Source organism: Vigna unguiculata, chromosome 3 (assembly GCF_037176805.1).
Source record: "Vigna unguiculata cultivar grain cowpea cultivar isolate G323 ecotype 2 chromosome 3, ASM3717680v1, whole genome shotgun sequence".
Lineage (NCBI taxonomy): Eukaryota > Viridiplantae > Streptophyta > Magnoliopsida > Fabales > Fabaceae > Vigna > Vigna unguiculata.
In genome coordinates, this window is record NC_140794.1 from 43971612 (window position 1) to 43994404 (window position 22793).

Genomic DNA, 22793 nt, shown 5'->3' on the forward strand with positions numbered 1-22793 from the left:
GGAAAAATAATTTTAAGTTTTTTATTTTTCTATTTCAATAAGAGATTTTGAACTAGAAAAATATTGTTTCTGGATTATCTCTCTACGTAAAATTTGTTTTAAATTATTTGTGTTTCGTTAAAATTATTTGAATTATGTTAAACTTTATCGACAATCTTTTTTTATCGGCAAATATTGATAGAATCACCTAATATTTGTTTTGGTGTTTAGATTTAATTATGTAATAATTTTATCTTAAAAAAAAAAATATCTCAGTGGATTCACGAAAGAAATTGTGTGAAAAATATTCTAGATTTCAACTTCTAGAATTGGGAGTTTGGGTTAAAACTTGCGAATAATTTGTTAACATGTATTCCTAAACAACCATTTATCTATTTAGCTATGTAGTTTTGTGTATCGAACTTTAAATGAGTCAAATTGATAAGTAAAGAAAAATAAGAAACATGAAAAATGTGGTGAAATTTTTTATAGTTAGATTTAACAAATACAAGCTTTTTTTAAGGTTATTTAATTTTAAAAAATAAATATGAATAATATGTTTATTTATTTAGTTATTATTACCATTTACATTATTAAATAGAAAATTCCCATCTTAATTGTCAATTATAATTTTGACCATGCCAATAATAAACGTTAGATTTAAGAAACTACCATAGAGTTACGAATTTTTATTATTTCCATTATCTTAACATCTTTTTGGAATGAAAACAATAACAAGTTTTGGATAGTAATCATTAATATTAATTACGACGAACACTATGCCACCACTGAAACAGGTCACGGTTGAAGATGATGCCACATCAATTGCATTTATTTATCTCTGTAATCTGCTTAACACTGCATATTGAATATTACTCTGTTGTTTGTTGATTTCAGGGTAGAGTGTACTCTGCAAAGAGAAAATAAACAAGGTTAACGAAGCACATAAGGTGTTTGTTGAAATGAAGAAGCACACAACACAAAATATTATCATCCCTCTTGTTCAGTTCTCAAGAATTACGAAAAACATAAATCAATGCATTCAAAATATGAATGAGATGATAATGAAGGTGAAGTAGGTTGTGTTAACTTACTTCCACATTTGTTTCCTGCAGGACGGTTCTTGATGTTGCATCTCTTTGGAATGGTGATAGCAGTGGCAAGGTTGATCTTAGCTTGTTTGGCCAGAGGAGACAACAGAACAGCACAGAGACATTTTGGAGCAGTTCTGAGCAAAGCACCAACTCTTGCACAACAAGCCAAAGGAACCTTTGCCTTCACATTGCTAACAGCACTCAAGCAAGGGCTCAGACTTGCAGCTGCAGACCCTATAGGGGTCTTTCCACATTCACCAGCACCCTCAGCACCCAAAACCAACACAAAAATCAGCACTGCCACAAGGGAAATAGCCCTACCTCTACCCTTCAAGTTCCTCATCTTTTTCTCTCAGAATCTGCTTACACTGATCACTCACTTGTATTGTATAACAGGTATTTGGTTATATATAGCACTGTGAATTCCATAGACCAACACACCTTGTTTATATAGAATTCTTAAAGGGAAAAAGGAGTGTGACATTAACATTAGTGGGGTGGTTGTGGCCTTGGGATATTCAAGAACTAATAATCACGCTTCTGCTAGAAGTTTCACCGTCCACAACGAGCCTATGTGCTGTTATAGGGCAGAATATTTGATTTTGTTATACAAGAAGGGTGCTTACGGCTTGTTATGAGTGAGCTTATGAGAGACACTGCCATGGCATGGTAGATTGGTAGGTGGGTGTGAACACAGAAAAAGTTGGAAGAAAAAAATTTGATGCAATAGGGCTGCCACATAATTTGCTCCACTATGCTTGCTTCCACACATAAAATAACTACACCTGGCTCTTTGCTTTTTTTCTTCTTTAGCAGTATGCACGATCCATTTCTACTTCTTCTGCATTAAGGTGCAAAGAAATTCAACAAATTTTATCGGTAAAGCTGGGTTTTTAATAAGGAAAATGATAGAATGACTACCCATTTTTACTACTTCCTTACTCTCTTACGTGGAAAATGGTTTTTATTTTATTTTTTTACTTTCAAAAGAGCCACGGGCACGTGAGTAAATGAAGGTTACAGAAAGTTAACCTAACCTACCATTAACTTTATAATTTTGTTGTCACAATGAAAAAAGAAGTAGTGTCATTAACTTACCATTTTGCCGTCACCGTGAAAAAAAATTCTCGCAAAACCTTGCATACCATTCACACCGGTGCCGGAATACTTCTTTCTTCTCCACCGTGCCTGCGAAATTCACCGTGCCAATCGTCTCATATGCACACATTTTTATTCACCTAATCCACAGTCACTGATAAAACCGTACTGTATATGATATTTTTACACAGAATATCTGGTGACCACAGAATTAATAAATGGTGACCTTCCTTGAACTTTTTACACAATTTTTTCACCCCTGATATGTTGTTAGGAAGTCCACAACTACAACCTTCTTAGTGTCCTAGAATACATCGATGACATTTATAAAAGGTATATTTACTGGTTAAAGATTTTTGTGAGGAATAATTAGCCCACAAGTACTTGATCAAACACTTCATAACAGTGACTGCATTAACTGGTGACTCGTGATATATTACCTGGTGACCTGCCCATAACTTTTTGAACAAAAATATCACTAGGGTCTGGTGTTTGGGTACTCAATTTTTCTCCACTAACAGTCACAACCATGACCCTAAAAGCATGTTTGCAAGGTATGTTGAACTTACTAAATATTGCTGCGAGATCATTGGTCCACAAAATTCACCACACATATAAATTAAGTCTGGATAAATATCTGGTGACCACGTATGATTGGTGACCTTCCTTGAACTTTTTGCACAACTTATTCACCTCTGCTAAGTTGTAAGGATGTCTACAACTAAAACCTTCATATTGTCCTGGAATACCTCAATGAAATTTATAAAAGTTATATTTACTCCTAAAAGTGAATGGTGAAGAATAATTAGCCCACAAGTGCTTGATCACAAACATCATAATAGTGATTGCATTAACTTATGACCCTTGATATATTACCTGGTGACATGCCCATAACTTTTTTGCATAAAAATATTAAATGGGGTCTGGTGTTTGGGTACTCAACTTGTTTCCCACTAACAGTGAGAAATATGACCCTCAAAGCATGTGTGCAAGGTATGTTGAACCTAATAAATATTCTTGCGAAATAATTGGTCCACAAAATCCACCACACATATAAATTAAGTCTGGATGAAATATCTGGTGACCACGAAATTAATAATTGCTGACCTTCCTTGAACTTTTTGACAATTTATTCACTCCTGACATCCTTATAACATGGCAAGGGTGAATAAGTTGTGCAAAAAGTTCAAGGAAGGTCAACAATTATTAATTTCGTGGTCACCGGATATTTCATCCAGAATTAATTTATATGTGTGGTGGATTTTGTGGACCAATTATCTCGCAACAATATTTAGTAGGTTCAACATACCTTGCAAACATGCTTTTAGGGTCATGGTTGTGACTGTTAGTAGGGAAAAATTGAGTACCCAAACACCAGACCCTAGTTGATATTTTTTATCCAAAAAATTATGGGCAGATCACCAAGTAATATATCACGGGTCACCAGTTAATACAGTCACTGTTATGATGTGTTTGATCAAGTACTTGTGGGCTAATTATTCCTCACAAAAATCTTTAACCAGTAAATATACCTTTTATAAATGTCATCGATGTATTCTAGGACACTAAGAAGGTTGTAGTTGTAGACTTCCTAACAACATATCAGGGGTGAAAAAATTGTGTAAAAAGTTCAAGGAAGGTCACCATTTATTAATTCTGTGGTCACCAGATATTCTATGTAAAAATATCATATACAGTACGGTTTTATCAGTGATTGTGGATTAGGTGAATAAAAATGTGTGCATATGAGACAATTGGCACAATGAATTTCGCAGGCACGATGGAGAAGAAAGAAGTATTCCGGCGCCGGTGTGAATGGTATGCAAGGTTCTGCGAGGATTTTTTTTCACGATGATGGCAAAATGGTAAGTTAATGGCACCACTTCTTTTTTCACTATGACAGCAAAATGATAAAGTTAATGGTATGTTAGGTTAACTTTCTGTAACCTTCATTCCCTCACGTGCCAGTGGCTCTTTTGAAAGTAAAAAAAAAAAGATTAAAAACCATTTTCCACGTAAGGGAGTAAGGAAGTAGTAAAAATAGGTAGTCATTCTATCATTTTCCTTTTAATAATAGTAAAATCATTCGTGGATTGTTCGGAGTGACGTAATTGCACGAGGAATATAGGTGGTAAATAAAATAATACTACTTCACTCAAATATAAAAAAATGCTAATTAACATTTGTAGCAATGAAATTTAACTAGTATTATTAAATTCTATATATTTTAAAAAGTTAAATATAATCCCAATTAATTAAGGATAAGTTTAGAATGATGAGCAAAAGTGGTAAAAAACCGTTTGTATTAAATTTATTTTATTTAGGTTAAAATACCTTTTTTGTCTCAATTTTCGTCAAGTTTTTTCAAATAAGTCCTAATTTTGATTTTGTATTCAAATAGGTCCCAATTTTCGTCAATTTTGTTCAAGTTGGTCCTTTTTTGCTAACACCGTTTAAATCATTAACGACCATGAAGTGACTGCCACGTGTCACTTTGTGGTTTTTTTTAATTTTTAATTTTTTTTAATTTTTTTTAATTTTTTAATTTTTTTAAATGTACACGTGTCAACCCTGGAGCGTGTCACGTGTCACTTCGTGGTTTTTTTGAATTTTTTTGATTTTTTTTTGAATTTTCTTTTTAAATTTTTTTAAATTTTTTTTAAATGTCCACGTGTTAACCCAGTAGCGTGTTACGTGTCAAAGTCAATGTTCTAAATTTAATTTGGTCCCTATATTTGTTATTTTTGTTCAATTAGGTCCCAACTTTTGTTAACATTAACCAATTTGGTCCCTCTCCAAATTAAAATCAAATTTAATTTTTATATTAAAATTCACATTTTTTATTAAATATTTTTATATAATATATTAAAATTTACATCATTATAACTTTCATATAGAAATTAAATTTGGTCACATCTTCGATAGGGACCAAACTGGTTAATGTTAACAAAAATTGGGACCTAATTGAACAAAAATAACAAATATAGGGACCAAATTGAATATAGAACATTGACTTTGACACGTGGCACACTACTGGGTTGACATGTGGACATTTAAAAAAAATTCAAAAAAAATAAAATAAAAAATTTAGAAAAGCCACAAAGTGACACGTGGCACGCTCTTGGATTAACACATGTACATTTTAAAAAAATTCAAAAAAATCACAAAGTGACACGTGGCAGTCACTGTTCATGGCCATTAATGATTTAAACGGTGTTAGCAAAAAATGTCTCAATTGAATAAAATTGACGAAAATTGGGACCTATTTGAACACAAAACCAAAATTATGACTTATTTGAAAAAACTTGATGAAAATTGGGACCAAAAAGGTATTTTAACCTTTTATTTATTTGCTATGATGTAGTTCACATGAAGTGTTTTTCATCGTTTAGAGTTGCTTATCTTCTCCGATGGCAACATTGTCTATTTGGTTTTCTTCAAATGGTCAATACATGGTGGTTGCTGAGCCTGAAAATTTTGTGCACTTTCATAGCACAAAGGCAGGCTACTAAAAACGACAAGAGATTGATTTCTTTGGGGAAATTTATGGGGTTTGTCTGAGTATGTATATTGGAAATCTCCTTTCAGCTCACTCAGCACATTGTTTTAGTCTATCACGTGAAGGAAGAAAATAAGAATACTAAGTTTTTCAAGTCTTTTCTTATTCAACTTATAACATGAATGAAATATATACCTTTTGTTGAATTCTTGTTTTTGTTATTAGATAATAAATAAGCATTTCTTATAAAATATATATTTTTTTAATATTTGTGGGTATTCAAAAAGTACGCAAACTTTTTTATGCAGGTAATGAGACATGTGACAGGTTTTTTTTATGCGGATTGGTAGCGAGTAGGTACTAGCTGTGCTCGATCCGATATGTTATCATCTCTAGTGGGATTAAATAGAGTCAATGACCATAATCTACACATAGTTGTTGATCTAATATATTTCTATGTGTGATGTAAATCTAATTATTATTAAATGGTTATAGGATGTGCAGTAAATGAAAATTTTGAAAAAAATTAGTTTGATTCTACAAATTATTGGACTTATATAAAAAAATAATAATTAGGTGATAAGAGCTTATGAAGGTTTTTATGATTTAGCTTGTCGTGTGAAAAAGAATTGTGTTCGACAAGTCATAAATTTATCGTGTCATATGAGTTGAGAACTTAATTTCCTATGTATCGGACTTTTTGCATGAGTGGATGGTAGGTAGTATGACAAAGATAAAATTTTCGAGTTTAAGTTAATACACAAGTTTTGAAGAATATAATATATTGTTAGTAATAATTATAGTTGAGTTTGAGTTTATATGTGTTGTTGATTGTGACTTGAAAGGATCCAGTTTTTAAAATGATCATTTCATAAATGTATATGTTTTTACAAAAATGTTATTTTATTTTGTTTTGTAAATTGAAATTTTGTATATATTATGATTATGATTACGTGTTACTAGCGAACACACATGCATGTGTATCCGCATTTTTTAATTTTTATAAGATCAATAATATTTATTTTTAAAATTTATATAATAAATTTTAAAATAGTTGTTAAATAAAATAACTGTTAGAAAAGGTTTTTAGAAATAACGATCAAAATAAAAAAGATTTAAAAAAAATGGTTAAAAATAAACTAATTATAAAATAATTAATTTTTAAAATATTAATTAAGGGTAAAATTGGAAAATGAAAAATGGACACAAAAAGAGGAATCCCCTTTATATATTATTATAGATATAAGAACTAAGGAAAATGTAGGTGGTGCGTCCAAAAGTGAAATTGGCCTAAAACTATAGAATCATGTGAATATTTGCTCTATTTTTAAATTCACTTGATGAATTAAAGTTTTATATTTTGAAGAAATTATTTATGGAAGGAAGTGAACACAATATATATACAATTGTATGCTATATAGAGATGATTAGTGAAAAAAAAATAGTATAATATATATAATTGCATAATAGTAACGTTACAACGATCAAAGTTATTTTTCACCAAGTGTATCTTTATTTTTAATCCAAGGAGAAGTTAAGAAGATTTTGTTAAAAAATTAAAAGTGTATTGTTGGAAAAGCATAATAAATTGTCAAGGGTAAGAAAACATCATCTAACAAAACTCTCGTAAAAATCGAACATGAAAATCAGAAAGAGAATATTAGTATTGCTGTTCATCAATTTAATGGATTTATTATTCAATTCTTTTATCTATAGTAATTATATTTCGTTTGTTTATTTAATTTCTCAACATTTTTTTACTTTTTAATATTCTTTTATGTTCATGCTTTGAGTGTTTTTTTCTTGTTGATTTCTATTTATTATTATTTTACATTTAAGTGTTATTCAAAACAACTTTAGAATACATATTTTCATCATATAATTATAATTTTTATTATCTTTTATTCTTGTCATTTTAATACAAGAATATAATGTATCATTTTTTTTATGCATATTAAAGATCAAACACATTATATAAAAAAATGCTAAATATATTAATTTTAGTTTAAGTCCTATTTTAAAAAAAATTGTTTAAAACTACTTCAATGCGTTAAATTAAATTTTTTTGAAAATTATCAGTTGAATTTAGTAAAAAAATATTTATTTTTGATTAAAGTATTTGTTTCAATAATAAAAATTTCCCTGAAAACATAAATAGATGTTACATGTGGAAAATAAAACAAAATATGAAAAGTATGAAATTAAGACTTGCTCAAAAAGGCCGGGACAAATTAAGGATTTGATTTTCGTCTTATTCATTATTTTTGTTTGTCAAGTTATTTTCTAAAACAATCTCATTTTTTTGGTAATCAAATTATCATAAAGAATCTATTCAATTATTATTAGAATAAATTCATTTCTTGTTCTTTTTTTTCTTGAGACATGTCTAAAAGTCTTGTGTGCAAGTGATGATTTGTGGTTGCATGTAACTCAAAAGGTTCAAAATGAAATCTTTGTTTGTATATGGTCACTAGGATGTGTTCATATCACTTATATCAATTTTCTTTGTACAACAAGAGTATCTTGCGTGAGATAGAGTTGGTAAAGTTTAGTTGAGTTAGAAACTCAAGTATAGGTGGGGAAGCTAGCTATTTTGTTATTTCTTTCTTTATACTAACTGATTGAGTTGTGTGAATGAGAATTTGATGAAATGTGATAGATAATGAAGTTGTTTGTTATTGAAAATGTCACTAGTAGAGATGATTGAGATGTGGAATTGAACACATATTGTATGTGATTGAGGAACAATTTCAGAGGATGTAAATATTAGATTGGTTAAATTAGCTCTTGGTGCTATGTTTTAGAACTAAATAAGATTTGTTATAGTCGACTTAAGAGATTAAAAGCCCCAATTTGAGCCAAGAAATCAGTTTGATATACCAATCAATTTTTCTATAGTGAAAATAAAATTTTAAAAATCTAGAGAGTTGAGGTTCCTTGTTCAATTGAGTGCTCAATCCCCTCATTGAGAAAAAATAATTTACTTAAAAGTCCAAGAGTTCAAAGGAAAGTTTACTCGATACTTGAGTTTTTTTAGAAAAAAGAATCAAATATCTGTATTGACGGTCATTGTGGGACATGTTTTGAAAATATTTGATTGTAGTTGTATGATATTGAGAATTATATTGATCGAGATGAATTTCATTTTTATATAATATGTTTTGGTTGATATAAATTGTTATGATTATACTAACTTATCCTATATTTTATTTGGTTTGTAGTTTGTTCATATGCTACAACAGTTGCTCTATGTGAGCATATTAAGGTGCAGTAGGGAGTGTGTGACTGGGAGATTAAAATGCAAGTATATATTTTAATAATTATGCTTAATATCTTAATTGTGATACTCATATTATTAGTTTTGGTTTACTAATATAGGGTTATAGGGTGTTACAATATTGATGTTTTTTTCCTTAAAATTAAAACTAGAAAAATGAAATTATTTTTTATTTATTAGTAAAAAAGTTTGAAACTCATTAACTTTTTTTTTAGTTATTATCGAACCATACGAGTCGGGAAATTCTCAAATAAAGTTATAAGGAAATGACTTGACTCATCTATTTCCATCAAAGAGAATAGGCAATTAATTTTATAAAATTTTGAAATCTAATTAAAGCAGTACCTCAGTTTACTCACTATCTCTTCTTAGGAAGAATGGTACAAACATCGAACCAACTCAACCTTGTGATACAATTATGAAAATTTATACTTTGAAAACTCAATTCACTTTCTAAAGAAATCATGTCTAATAATTTCTTATAACTTACTATTATATTAATTTATTGTTTTTTTATCATGTATAATGGATGTTACTATTAGTATTTCAGAATTTCAATTGAACAAAGTTATAATATTTATTTGATAATATTTACACATTATTGAGATACCAGTATAATCGTTAACGTATTAATCCTATTGAATTACAGTTTTACTATGGTTGAATTATTGACACTTGAAATTTATTAAATAATTAATCTACTTTTAAAACGTGGAGAAAAAGAGTTAGTCCTGCAATCTACACACTCCATATGTCCAACGCTGGAGGGTGGAATTGAAAGATGTGGTGAAGTTAGGTGAAATTAAAAATTCGATGTTAAAAATTGAACATTAATGACAAACAAATATTTGACTCTACTTGTATTGCTAAATCTAATAATAGAATGGGTGTTGAAAATTAATTTAGCAGGTGAATGAGGTTATGTACAAAGAAAAATAATAAAATGGAGAAAGAATGTTAGTTGGAGACTAGAATGGACTAACGGTATGAGCGAGTTTTAACATGCACTCAGGCACAAGGCGTCTCCTTGGAGGAGCCTCTGCATCTTTGGCACGGGCCTCAGCATCACCAGCGTGGATATATCCTACTAAATCTTCAAACATATCATCTTTTCCACCTCTCATCGGATCCTGAAATGTATAACCATTTCACATCAATGCCTTCTTACAAAATATTCTAACATTCACCATAATTTTCTCATCAAAATTACCAACTACAACTTTTTCAGAAAATGGCCATATATACCTGTAGAAACACATCTGTATGAGTCTTCCCTTCGTACATAATTGCTTCAGCCGTCACTCCAACTTTTTTAAGAGTTTCAGCAAATGATGTACTGTATAAAATAGTATGTTGGTCAAAGTCTAGCAGCTGAAAATCCGATTTTTTTTTAAAGAGGATGCTTCAATACGAAGACAAGCGAATTAGTTGCTCTATAATGACAATTCGCTGCTATATAATGTAAATACCCACTATTAAAAGTGGCACATTTCTTCTAGTAGCCCATTGAAGGATATACAGGATTAAAGCCTACTTTATAACCCATGCAAAAGCATTACATGCGCACATTGCAATTTAAACTTTTAAAAAACGAGTTCGAACAGTTTAACCAAGTTTAGTGCGCAAGAAAACATTCTTGCTAGAATATTTCTTAAGTTTCAATTAATTCCAATGGTCACATAACAGCAATAGCTCTTCACAGCTTTGTCGCTTATAAAATGCTTAAATGTAACTTTGTTACCTACACGTATTTCCATTTCCAGCTTCACACTTCATCAGTATTCACTCAATCAAAAAACCCACTTATCTTGTAGGTAGCAGATAGATACTGCATAGCCTCCGAATAGGATGATTTTTCTTTTATTTTGGATCTCCATTTTGTATTGAGATCTTATTTTATTCGTGTGTGCTATTATTGTTGACGCAGTGGGTGTGGAACTAATAAAACATATAAGAAATTGAGCGCCACTGCAAATTCATAATTCACACAATCATCAAAGAACCTTCATAACAACTAATCAGCAGCATACCACATGGAACTGTAGCAAATAATACATTATAAGGAGCAATCTTTTCCTGAAGGTTCAAAGAGCTTAAACAACCACACAACTTCAGAATGCTTGTTATACCTTATGTTGATCATTAACAGCGTACTTATAATAGTATGCCCATTTTGACAGTAATGAACTCAAATGTCATACGCGATCAGGTAAGTATGGAGATATACAAAAAAAATAATGAAAACAAGAGAAATGGAGAAAGTAATTTCTATAGATAATTTAAGATCCTCAAATAGTACGATAATGATATTTTGAGATTTCCTCATACAATTGAACTTAATCACCATGTTACATCTATTGCATGTTTTTGACTTAACATTTTTTTTTCTTTCTATACTGATTGTTTGCTGAAATCTAGTACCAGGGGGACAAGGAACTGACATAGGTCGTTCTTGTTGTTTCTTCTACGTGTTTATCAATAACTTGAAGTTAAATTAAGCTGCTCATTGCTAACTAAATCATTCAGTAATTCAGCCATTACACAAAGTTTGGCACTTTAATATTGCATGAAACAATTATCAGTCACTGTGCTCCCCAAATAAGGTCACGTAGGCTATCTCGGTAAAACTAGACCATAACAAATCAATAGGACACTCAATATATACTCCTGTTTTCTATTGTTACAAAATTTTTAGAAAGGGGGGACACAAACCTGGCATCTGATGGTATTGAATAATCCCCAGTCCCATGAAAAAGCACTACAGAAGGTAGTAGAGAATTCGCATTTCCAATATTTGGATCTTGAACCATTACTTCTGGAGAAAACCGTTTCAGGGATTCTTCCCCTTCCATTATGCTGTACGGTAGAGGTAGTCAATTGAAAGTCTAATACAAGGAGAAGCAGGCGATTGAACATTAACTCACTTGAAGATGAATGAAGTGTGTACCTTAGAAAGATGGACCGATAAAGACCCCTACTGTGGAAGTGATCTACAAGGTTAAATAAATTATACCTGAATTGATGTAAGAAGGAAATACAGCAAATAAATTATGTTAATCTTAGTGCAAAGCCAACTATCATTGGTGGGAGCTGCAAGGTTATAAAATAAACAATCTCAATCAAATAACATTGCATTTACCATAAGAAACAAAATCAAACCAATAATTGGAAGAGTTATCACACATTACATATCTTCTGGAGACCTTTATTTATGCCATTATAATTTGAAAAGATTAAATCCATACATGATCAACTTGAGCTATATTATATTCGGTAACATGTACAACAGTGTAGCACTCCTATATTAGTAAAACAAAACGCTTTTTTAGCATATTACAATCAAAATTTGCATTTTTAGTATTTGTAGAACAACCGCTTTTGTAGCATATTACCATTAACATTTGCATTTCTAACGTAGTAGAACTTTGTAAAATATCACGATTAAAATTTGCATTTAAATCATGAGATCTTTCACGAACCGAACAACAACAATAGCCAAAGTTGTTAGGTGAAAGCACGAGCGACTTTTATTTCATATCTAACACACTCCCTACTGTACGAGTCCTTTGAGCTTAAAGAGAGGATAATGCGCAGACTCCGCTAATTCTTAAGCCAACTTCGGATTGTTTTTTCAGAAGAATTGAGTGCCAAAGATCAAACCCTAGATTGGCAAATAGTTCCTCCTTGTCAGGATAAAACAGAATCTTCCTATTTTGTTTTCATATGTGCAGACATTAATTCCGTCATTCCTATTTTGGGTATATATCTCATATCTATATTTTTTTGTTACCAGTTAGGAGATATTGTCTCTTCTCTCACTTAAGCCTAGATAAGTGTACAGTTGTTCCCTAGTTCGCTATTTGTTCTACCATCTTGTAACCAGTCAAACCAAGGAAAATACAATGGTTTCTGCAAGGTAGCAAAGCACAATATGATGACCCATCCTTGATTTCAAACTCCATTTTGCACCATTCATAGCAAACAAATAGCATATTGAAGAAGGGTACCCTAACATACTAGCCTGATTGGTTCACCTATTCTTCCATTCATTGGCCACAAACTGAAGGGACAAAACTTCATTCAAACCAACCAGCTATTTTTCCAAGGAAAAGAGGAATATATCGCCAGGGATGAAAAACAAGTGGAGAAAGTTGACCCCAACAATAAAAAAAGAAAAGAAAGAAACTTGATGTTGAACATTATTAGATGTCTCCACATTGGGTAGGAATGTTAACCAAAATAATCCTTACAAATGGGTAATTCTCACCCCATGAGAAAACATTTTGGATAGTGTTAGATGGAGACAAATTTGAATATGATATCAAAGTCTATCCCGCATTGATGTTAAGTCACAGTAGATGTCCAATCCAGTCTCCAGATGTACAATCCTGTGTCAGAGGTGTTTGTTAAGACTTAAACAATCCTAACCACTTAAGTTATCTTTGGGGCTTGAGTTTGTCCTTGTTCATTTCTGATGAACATAAAAATGAGATCGAAGAGAACACCACGTACTACAGCCAGCTAAAGAGATATATATAGAACGCAGAAAAGAAGACTAATTCACATGTGGATAACATCATATCATAGTTATCAATCTCGAATAGAGGCACACAAGTCAATAACAACAAATTCAAGAAATTAAATAATTGTAACCCTCCAAGTGGATGATGCTACAATTGTTTCAAAGGCGACCTATGAAGTTTAAAATAATAAAAAAAACTAAAGAAAAACTTTAAAAACAAAACATAAGGATATAATAAAGAGGCTGAGCGATAGGAGATTTAAGGTTGGTTTGATGATAAAAGTGGAAGGGAGGGAAAAATAAAGGTCGCGGGTTTGAATCCGCTAACAAAAAACAACATATCACCGATTAACATTTGGCGATAAAATAAAACAACGGTGAGCAATAACACAGTGACACCACTTAGGACAAATAACAACAAAAGCAAGTTCACGGCACTTTCGAGAGGTGGTTATGCCCCCTGGGTGTTCGTGGTTTGTGTTAAAGTAAGGTGACAGAGCCCTTGCATATAGTATGAAGCTTGAGCCACTATAGCACACAAAATGGTAGATTTCCCGCTATACGACGCTCTGCTATAGCGCGCATATTTAACTACTTAGATTGAAAGGGATTTTCTGCAAGTACTTACCCTCCAGATAAACCAAAATAAGTCTTAATCTGAGAAAGACTCCAAGTTGTACTATCTCCTTCACCTGCCTCTTTGATTGCCTGCTCCACCAGTACACATGCAGCAATATGTGCTCCAGCTGATTGTCCCATTAGGTAAATTCTATGGGAAAAAATTGGAAAAGTATCATTATTGATCATGAGAAGCCATCACCCTTAAAGCAAGAGAAAATTGGATGCCTTAATGAGAAAACTTTGAATTTAAGAGAATTTACCTGTTAGGATCACCTCCATATTCTGCAATATTGTTGCACACAAATGCGATGCCTTGAGAAGAATCAGCTATCATATCGCTGATGGTTCCCTGGGGAAAATTTCTGCAAGAAAAGAGATGTTTTATAACACTGCTATAGAAAGACAAAAGCAAGTAACACACTCCCTTCTGTACTATTTGAATTACATATGCTTTTAGTGGTTTGCGATGAGGTACAATAAAAACCACTGATTTCCTAGGATTGGTATTCTTCATTATTACCGCTTTCAATACCAAATTTCGATTTTGAATTTTCTATTTCAACAATCCCTATGCTTTAAACAGGAAGAAATCTTGCATAAAAGAGGCACATTAGAGATATCGAACCATTCAGGAGTCTCCATAAAACTAAAGGGAAAGTCGGAAGTTGAAAAGGCTCACTACATGGCTTGATTACGCCCAAAGATTTTCTAATTATAAAAACAATATTTTGTATCTATGAATAGAACTTTCAAAAACAAAACGAGAAGATTGAAAACTATCAAATAGTTCTTATTTTACCATCAATATCAAGAAGAAACCAAAAAGAGACAGTAAAAATTAAAAACACAAGGACCAGGACCAAATCATAAATTAAAACAGAAAATATTTAGAAAAGATGATAACATGATACAATAGAATAGAACCCAGGAATACAGTTTTCTTTATTACTATTTACAAGTACAGATAAATATTTGTCTCCATAACGATTCTAATGCGGCAGATAGCATCTAGCTAGAGCATTACAGATGTGAAAGTTGGGGAAGGAAGTATCACCTGTAATCAATACATGCCACAATGATATCTCTCTCTGATAGCTGTTGACCTAGAAGTGTACCCCATGCTTTGTAACTACACAAATACAGTACACACACTTTAAAACTAGTAATCACAGAATAGGTAAGTGGTGAACGTGTGTGTGTGTGCGTTTATATACAACAGACATAGACAAACACGTTAATCCCTTCAATAATGAAATTAGTAGCGTCTTATTCTGATTGCACAGGGTATGATAAATGTCAGAAAAGGAAAAAAAAATTGTATATAATTATAAACATAAGTATAACCTCTTCAGGTTGAAACTACTCCATAAGACATTATACAGTACAATTAAATATAGCTCACGCTGCACATGTAAGGGATATCATTGTACGGTTACTATATTCAATACATATAAACATGGGCTGCCCAACACTTAACACATAATAACCAAACTTGATATAGTATTAGTCGGGTTGATTCACTCCATTTTAACCTCTTTTTACATAATTTTGGTGCCTTTGTACTCACAATTATCTTGAGGTTCACATTGAAAACATTGCCATCACCGGAAATGATCAAGGGAATTCTGTCTCTAACAACATCTGACCCTTCAGTTTCAAACCAAGGATTTGACTCTTCTCAAATACTTGTTGCTTGGGTATTGAAGCTGCTCAATCTGCCTCTCCCAAATGCCAATGACATTTTCTAGGAAACAAGCAGGATTGATTGAAAACATTGTGGCATCCTGTTAGATTCTTCCAATGCCATCAAATTACTCCTAGGTTAGGGGGAAGCATATAGAAAGACCCGGGCAGCTATTCATGCCTAATAGGTACGGTAGACAAACTTGAATTCTTGAATTCTTGAATTCTGCTTGTGTGCTCAAATACATCAAGATTAAAGTGTGAACAAAGGTGATATTAAAGATTGTAAGCTGCTACCACACTATTTTGATTGGGTAAGATTTCAATGTGAAAGAAGATCCATATTAGGCTATTGAGTTATTGTAGGCAAAATTAAAACTGACTGTCAGTTCCAGTAGTCAATTAGTTGACATATTCACCAAATCCTTCAAAGTATCTCCCAGGTTGAAATATTTTGGTGCATATTATTTATATGCTCTAGCTTGAAAGGGAGTATTCAATATAGCACACGTAAATACTAGTTTTAAACATTTCAATATGTAACATTTGATACAAATTAGTTATTAAGGAGATAATTGTACAATTAGTAAACGTTGTCAGTATAAATGTTCATGTGTGGTCGACATTTACACACAATTCCAAAACTTAATAAGTTCAAAACCCATTTCCTTATACGTCTCGGTAAATTGGCAACCTTCTTACTACTACCATCATGATGTATAAGCTTAATGGTGAGCAAAAATATAATGAACTTCTCTTTTTAACAGGAGATAAAAATAAGAATTGAATCTCATATATACTAATCAACAATTCCATGGAAAGGGAACACCCTCTCAATCAAAGCAACATGAAAAAAAACTTATTACACCTAATTACGTTAATTTGCAATTTTAAAATGGAGCACAGACGTCACGTACCCAATAATCCAGGCTCCACCAGTAATAAAAGCAACAACGGGTTTTGGACCATTGCTATTTTTAGGCAAATACAAGTCAAGCCTGCAAAAGAAAATAAGCTATTTATTAAAATTGCAACGATTAAGAGAATTTATAAATGTACAGAGACAATTGTGATCAAGCATACCTATTTCGCGGTTTTTCTCCATAAACTATGCTTCTGCGTATCTGACTGGAGAAGAAATAGTAATATCCAACTATAAAACAGAAGGCGGCAAATGTCGAGTGATATTAATGCATTTCAAATCAGAATCTGGACATAAATAATAGATTACAAGTATGAAAAATGTTATAGATCACAGAATTCAGACCTTGAATAAAGCCCGGAAAAAGAAGTAGTGCATAACAACTAAGGGCAAGAAATCTTGTGATCCATTTATAGCCTACCCTGAACAGAAATAAATGATCAGAGAGCATCCACAAATGGTATATATGAAAATAATAATCATGTAAAAAAAATAAACAGAGATGTTTGGGTTCATCTTAAACCAATTTCCATTAATTGAACGTTCTTAATAGACATATAAACTGCACCCTAAGAATTGAGACAGACAACGAGGGAGTTTTCAAGAAGATATATAACAAGATTTCCTCTAAATTGCATTACCAATTGAAATCAGTCACACCAAGCTATACTGAAAAACCTCAAAAACCCACTAAGAAACAATAATTTTGTTGGCCCTGTTTGGCAAGTGAGAAATTAGGGGCAAGGAGCCGATGGAAACAATCTGGTGTGTGGGGAGTAGAAAAAGAAATAAGTTGAAATACTTAAAAAAATAAAAATAATGTGACCCAGTGAACTATTTCTCACTTATTTCGACACATTCTCCCCCGCTCTCCCTCTCTCTCTTCAATAAAAACACCTGAACAACCACTTTATTTCACACCTATTTTCACTCTTATTCTTAATTTCATCCACGGTAATTCTATCCTCTTCGCCAAACATAACACTAAATCCCCATTGGAGCCACGGGTATCTATCTCATAGCTAGACCAACTAATCCCGTCGATAGTTAAAAGCATCAGTTAAGTACCTAAACATGCAGTTTTGTCGATCCCTGACATTAGTCAAAGAATCCAAACTACTTGTCACTTGTGTCACCTTTGATGTCAGAAATCAGCATTGTTTGATTACACAGTTGAAATCTTGCACTATACACATACATAGATGCATATTTATATATATAATATATAATATATATACACACATACATACATTAAATTTTAGGTGAATGCAGGATCTGGAAGCGAAGTATACGAGAAGGACATAATAATATACCCGAGGTATCCGAGCATCTTGAAGCCAAGGCGAGTCAAGAGAAAGGTCTCGGCGGCGACATCGCGGCCGAAGGAGGAGCGGGTGGAGGTGTTAGTCTGATCGGTGATGTTGGGGAAGGAGTCCTGGCTGGCGGCACGGCGGCGGCGTTTCTGATTGAAAGAGTGGCGAGGGCGGGAGGGTTTGGTGCGCGAGGAGGAGAAGCTGGAGGCCCGCGGCAAGGGCGGCTTGAGGGACATGTCTCGGTAGGAAGGGGCGGCGGAGTGGTCGAGGAGGCTGACGGAGGGGTCGTTTTGGTCCTCTTTGGGACGGATGAATGCGGAGGAAGAAGTGGAAACGGCGGAATCAAGAGAACGGTTGGGTGAGGGAAAGATCTGAGATGGCATTTTGCGATTGAAGAAGCGAATGCAGAGTGTGTGAGCGAATCTTGTTCGTTACAGAGATGATGATTATTTATTATTATTATTATTATTACAGGTATGGTATGAATTGCGTGACAGAGATGAGAGAAAATAATTGAAAATGGGAGAAAGAAATAAAGAAAGGTTGTGATTGGCTTAGGTTGCCAGAATGTGGGGCCCAGGTGGGATTTTGAGTTCGTCAAACGAGGTGGGTCCAACTGCAACAGATAACTACTCCACTTCCATTCCAAGGCTTTCTTTCTTCTTTTATTCAAGACCACTTCAAATCTATATCAATGACTCTTCTTAACTAAATATTATGTCTTAATAATACACAAATATCTTCATAAATTCTTAAAATTTTGTAATTATTTAAACATAAACAAAAATTATATATATATTTTTTGTATCTTTAACGAACTCCTGAAAACACTGTAAAATTGACGGAATAGCCAGACATTTGTCTGCAACAGTGTGGTTTTTCGTAGGACTCTCCAAGAACTAATCATTCTCTCTTTGTGTTAGTTTTTCCACGGTATTAACTTTAGAAAATAATAGGAAGAGAAAGTAAAGAAAAAAAAAATATCGATAGTAATTTATTTCGATGAAGATGAAAAAAGTAATTTGAAGATTTCTTTTTTCCTCTGTCCCGTTTGAATGTGTTGTAAGTTTAGGCGGGACTCATGTTTTATTTGAATAAATAGCGAAATATTCAAAGAAAGAGATAAAGTTCAAAGGATCAAAATAGAAAATATAGAACAAACAACAAATCTTATTTGATAAATGGAAATAAAAAAAATTAATAAATTCACGACTTTTTTATGTTTCTTTGGGTAAATAAAGGAATAAGTTATAGACTTAATTATAATAATTGTTTTCTTCAAATGTATACTATAGTCTGAGTAAGGGTTTATTATTTTCTTTAGCATGTTTCTTGTTAATAAAAGAGTCTATTCTTAAATATAAGTTTAATTAAGTTCTTTTAAGTTTTTCATAAATTTGTATAATTTTAATTGATATTTTATTAGAAAAAATTGTCCATCGAGTTATGAGATTTTTAATATTTTTGAATAGAATTTCCACATTTAATATTTCGTTAAATGGATAAGGTGGTTAATTGTCTTTCATATTTCAATTATATGTGCTTTTTTGTTTAATATAAATTATATTATATAAAATGACAAGTAATTTTCTTTATTTTAATTGAAAATATATTGATATTCCTATTGTTACTCAAAAGAACTATTGATAGAAGTAAAGGTGACAACCTTATTATTTAATGCGTATTCAAGTATTCAATTAAAGTAATAAAAGTCATTTATGATTTTACATCTATCACAATACTATTTTATGTTTATTATAAAATTTTATATTTATTAACACCTAAAATACCTAAACAAAATTACATAACAATATACATTCAACTTATATTAAAAGATAATATAAAAAAATTAAAAATAAGATTCAATAAAAAAATATAAAACTTTTGAGTGAAAAAAAAATATAGTTCTTTTATCTTAGCTTCATCAATTTTTTTATGTGTCAATAATATTTCAGAACGACGTTTGCGTTGTGTATCATTTGATACGTTCCAATTTAAATATCAGCTTAAAACGTTATTTAACACATAAACAAAAATTATTATTGATAAAAAAAATATCACAATTATTTTAAAGTTTGTGATCAAAATATATCAAAAATTTAAAAATTATACGAATTTCATTTTCACACAACAAACAAATTTAACACCTTTAAGCGACTTTTTAATAAATTTTTTTTTTAAAACAGGTGATTAGTTTATTTTAAAAACAGATATTCTAAACATTTTATAGTTATCTTATTAATTCCAAATCCAACTCATTTGTCATATACACAAATAGTGTTTTTCTTAACAATAATCTTTTAAAATTCCATGGTATGAAATTGTGTCTTTCAAGTTTCAACAGTTAGTTTTCGTTTGACACGTTTAGTCAAAACATTGATCAACAACACACAATGTTACGTTTAGTGGGATAGAGTGAAAAAATCAAATACTCTAAGTTGAAATAAATAAATATATTAATTAACATTATGCATGATAATAAAGAGAGAAGAGAAAGGAATTGTAGCGTACTTTGCAACTATGTTTGACTTCAAGATTGGGATGCTATAACCTTGGACTATAAATTCAGTTTTATGACATTATGATCTGTAAGAGTACGTGTGCACTTTAAATTTTTTCGTTGAAAACTTAGTTTTGTAAGTAAATACCTAGGTTTGATTTTTGCACACTTAATTTTAATAAATAGTTTAAGTGTCCTTTACGTAATTAAATTTCCCAAATATTTTTCACAAGTAACGGTGATATATATTTCTTTTAAATAATGTTTTTATTTTGAAAAAAATATTCACTCACCCTTATATTTATATATATATATATATATATATATATATATATATATATATATATATATATATATATATATATATATATTGAGTAAACGTGCTAAATGAAAATTAACTGTTGAAACTTGAAAAACACAATTCCATGCCAAGGAATTTGAAGAGATTATTGTTAAGAAAAACACTATTTGTGTAGTATATGACAATTGAGTTGGATTTTGAATTAATAAGATAACTATAAAATGTTTAGAATATCTGTTTTTAAAAGAAACTAATTACTTGTTTTAAAAAAAATTATTAAAATATCGCTCAAAAATGATTATTTTCTGAAAATAAATTAGGGATAATTTGTTATAAGTATTTTTTTAATGTCCATACGAGAATAATAAGTTTGATGTTTTTAAAAATGTTACAAAATATGTTCTAGATTTTTGTTTCAAAGAACGAACATTTTCTTGATAGAACTTACGACAAGGAAGAATCATCGAGAATGTACTTGGTTTTGCATCACATTGATGGAGAATTTATTTTTTAACGTATAATTCTTGTATGTTTGGTTTTAAAATCAATTTAGAAGTTAAAAAATCATGTGAAACATAAGCAAATAATATTAGCTTCTCCGTTAATAGAAATCGATTCAGTTAGAATTGATTTTCCAACGCATGACCAAACACACACTCATTGGCAGAACTATTTATGAACATAGGAGAGTCATGGCTCCCCCAAAAGTTTTGAATTTATATATATATATATATATATATATATATATATATATATATATGTATATATATATATTAAAATTATATTTATATATTATTTATATTAAGTTTATGTTATGAAAAATTATAATAAAAGATAAAATAAAAAGTTTAATGGAGATATTTATTTATAAAAGATATTAGAGTTTTTTTTTCTGGTTATAAGATCTTTTCATTATGTAAATTATCATGAAAGTGTATGAGGAGAAATAAATACAAAAAGATAAACAGAGGTTGGGAAATACATAGATTGAGATTGAAGTATACATTCTCGGATGATTTCTCACATATTAAGGTTACTATCTTATTATGATTTATATATGTTAAATTTATTATTCTTTTTAGGATGTTTATTCCAAATTAAGTTTATCCCAATTTAGTATAAACCCTAATTATGATTTTAGGAATTTTTTTATGAAATTTGTATGAACCTTAATTATAATTTTTTCCAAAATTATTATAACCCTTAATTATGAAATTTAGGGATTTTATGTTTTCTGCTGCCTATGGTACATTTTTTAAAAGTTTTGAATTGATACAGTGTTACTTATTTAATTAAATTTGTATGGGTTTTGTTATGTTTTGCATTGTGATAATTGTGATTTATGAATATAAATTTTATCTTTTTTTCTAAATAGGTGGGAGGTGATAAATTTATATTAGAAAGATTATGATAAAGAGTAAAAGAATTGATTCTTTTTTGGAGAGAGAAAGGTTTGTGATAAAGATGAAAAAAAATGCATTGACATTAACTAAACTTAAGAAATTTCATGAGCATAAAAAATTCAAGACAATGAAAAACAAATCTCTAAAGTTCATAGAGTTACATATAATGAATTTAAAAATTCATTAGAACGCGATCCGGGAAAAACGTTCTTAAATTTGACAATACCTAATAAATCAAATTGACGAGGTACGAAGGGCTTACCAAAATGGTATTCATGATTTGGTATTATGATATAGTAACGAAGGATAGTGATATTTTTTTTGAATTATACTATAATGTGTGCTTGTTTTAAGCAGAGGAAATGAAGAGAAAAAATAAAAGTTTTTTTTTCTAATTAAAAAAAAATTATATGTAACAAATTTAATTTGGCGCCCCTAAATTTTTTGTCCAAGTTTCGCCACTGCACACACTAAGGACATATAACGCCATTGAGACATGAGTTTAACCCACATATAAGGAATTGAAGTATCTCTAACCAAAAACATTAAGGAAATGAGTTTTTATCCTTATATAGTGTTCA

At 30.8% G+C, this 22793-nt stretch overlaps 2 protein-coding genes across 2 annotated transcripts; both read right to left on the reverse strand.

Annotated features, from left to right (window-relative positions):
* Positions 1-638: 638 nt before the first annotated feature.
* Positions 639-1502, reverse strand: LOC114179166 (Bifunctional inhibitor/lipid-transfer protein/seed storage 2S albumin superfamily protein). Its single transcript, XM_028065404.2, has 2 exons — positions 1074-1502; positions 639-889 (listed from the first exon to the last, which is right to left on the reverse strand). The coding sequence occupies exons 1-2, from the start codon at positions 1414-1416 to the stop codon at positions 873-875; spliced, it is 360 nt and encodes a 119-aa protein (XP_027921205.1). The 5' UTR covers positions 1417-1502; the 3' UTR covers positions 639-872.
* Positions 1503-9781: 8279 nt separating this feature from the next.
* On the reverse strand, positions 9782-18463 carry LOC114179932 (putative isoprenylcysteine alpha-carbonyl methylesterase ICMEL2). Its single transcript, XM_028066442.2, has 11 exons — positions 18009-18463; positions 17041-17117; positions 16857-16926; positions 16691-16771; positions 15145-15219; positions 14351-14452; positions 14098-14238; positions 11895-11960; positions 11660-11803; positions 10193-10283; positions 9782-10077 (listed from the first exon to the last, which is right to left on the reverse strand). The coding sequence occupies exons 1-11, from the start codon at positions 18389-18391 to the stop codon at positions 9916-9918; spliced, it is 1392 nt and encodes a 463-aa protein (XP_027922243.2). The 5' UTR covers positions 18392-18463; the 3' UTR covers positions 9782-9915.
* Between the last annotated feature and the right edge of the window lie 4330 nt (positions 18464-22793).

Coding starts and splice junctions, on each gene's coding strand:
- LOC114179166 (XM_028065404.2), bottom strand. CDS start 1,416: ATGAGGAACTTGAAGGGTAGAGGTAGGGCTATTTCCCTTGTGGCAGTG.
- LOC114179932 (XM_028066442.2), bottom strand. CDS start 18,391: ATGCCATCTCAGATCTTTCCCTCACCCAACCGTTCTCTTGATTCCGCC. Junction 17,118..18,008: donor AAGATGCTCGGATACCTCGG/GTATATTATTAT, acceptor ATTTCTGTTCAG/GGTAGGCTATAAATGGATCA. Junction 10,284..11,659: donor TCAATACCATCAGATGCCAG/GTTTGTGTCCCC, acceptor TATTTTATACAG/TACATCATTTGCTGAAACTC.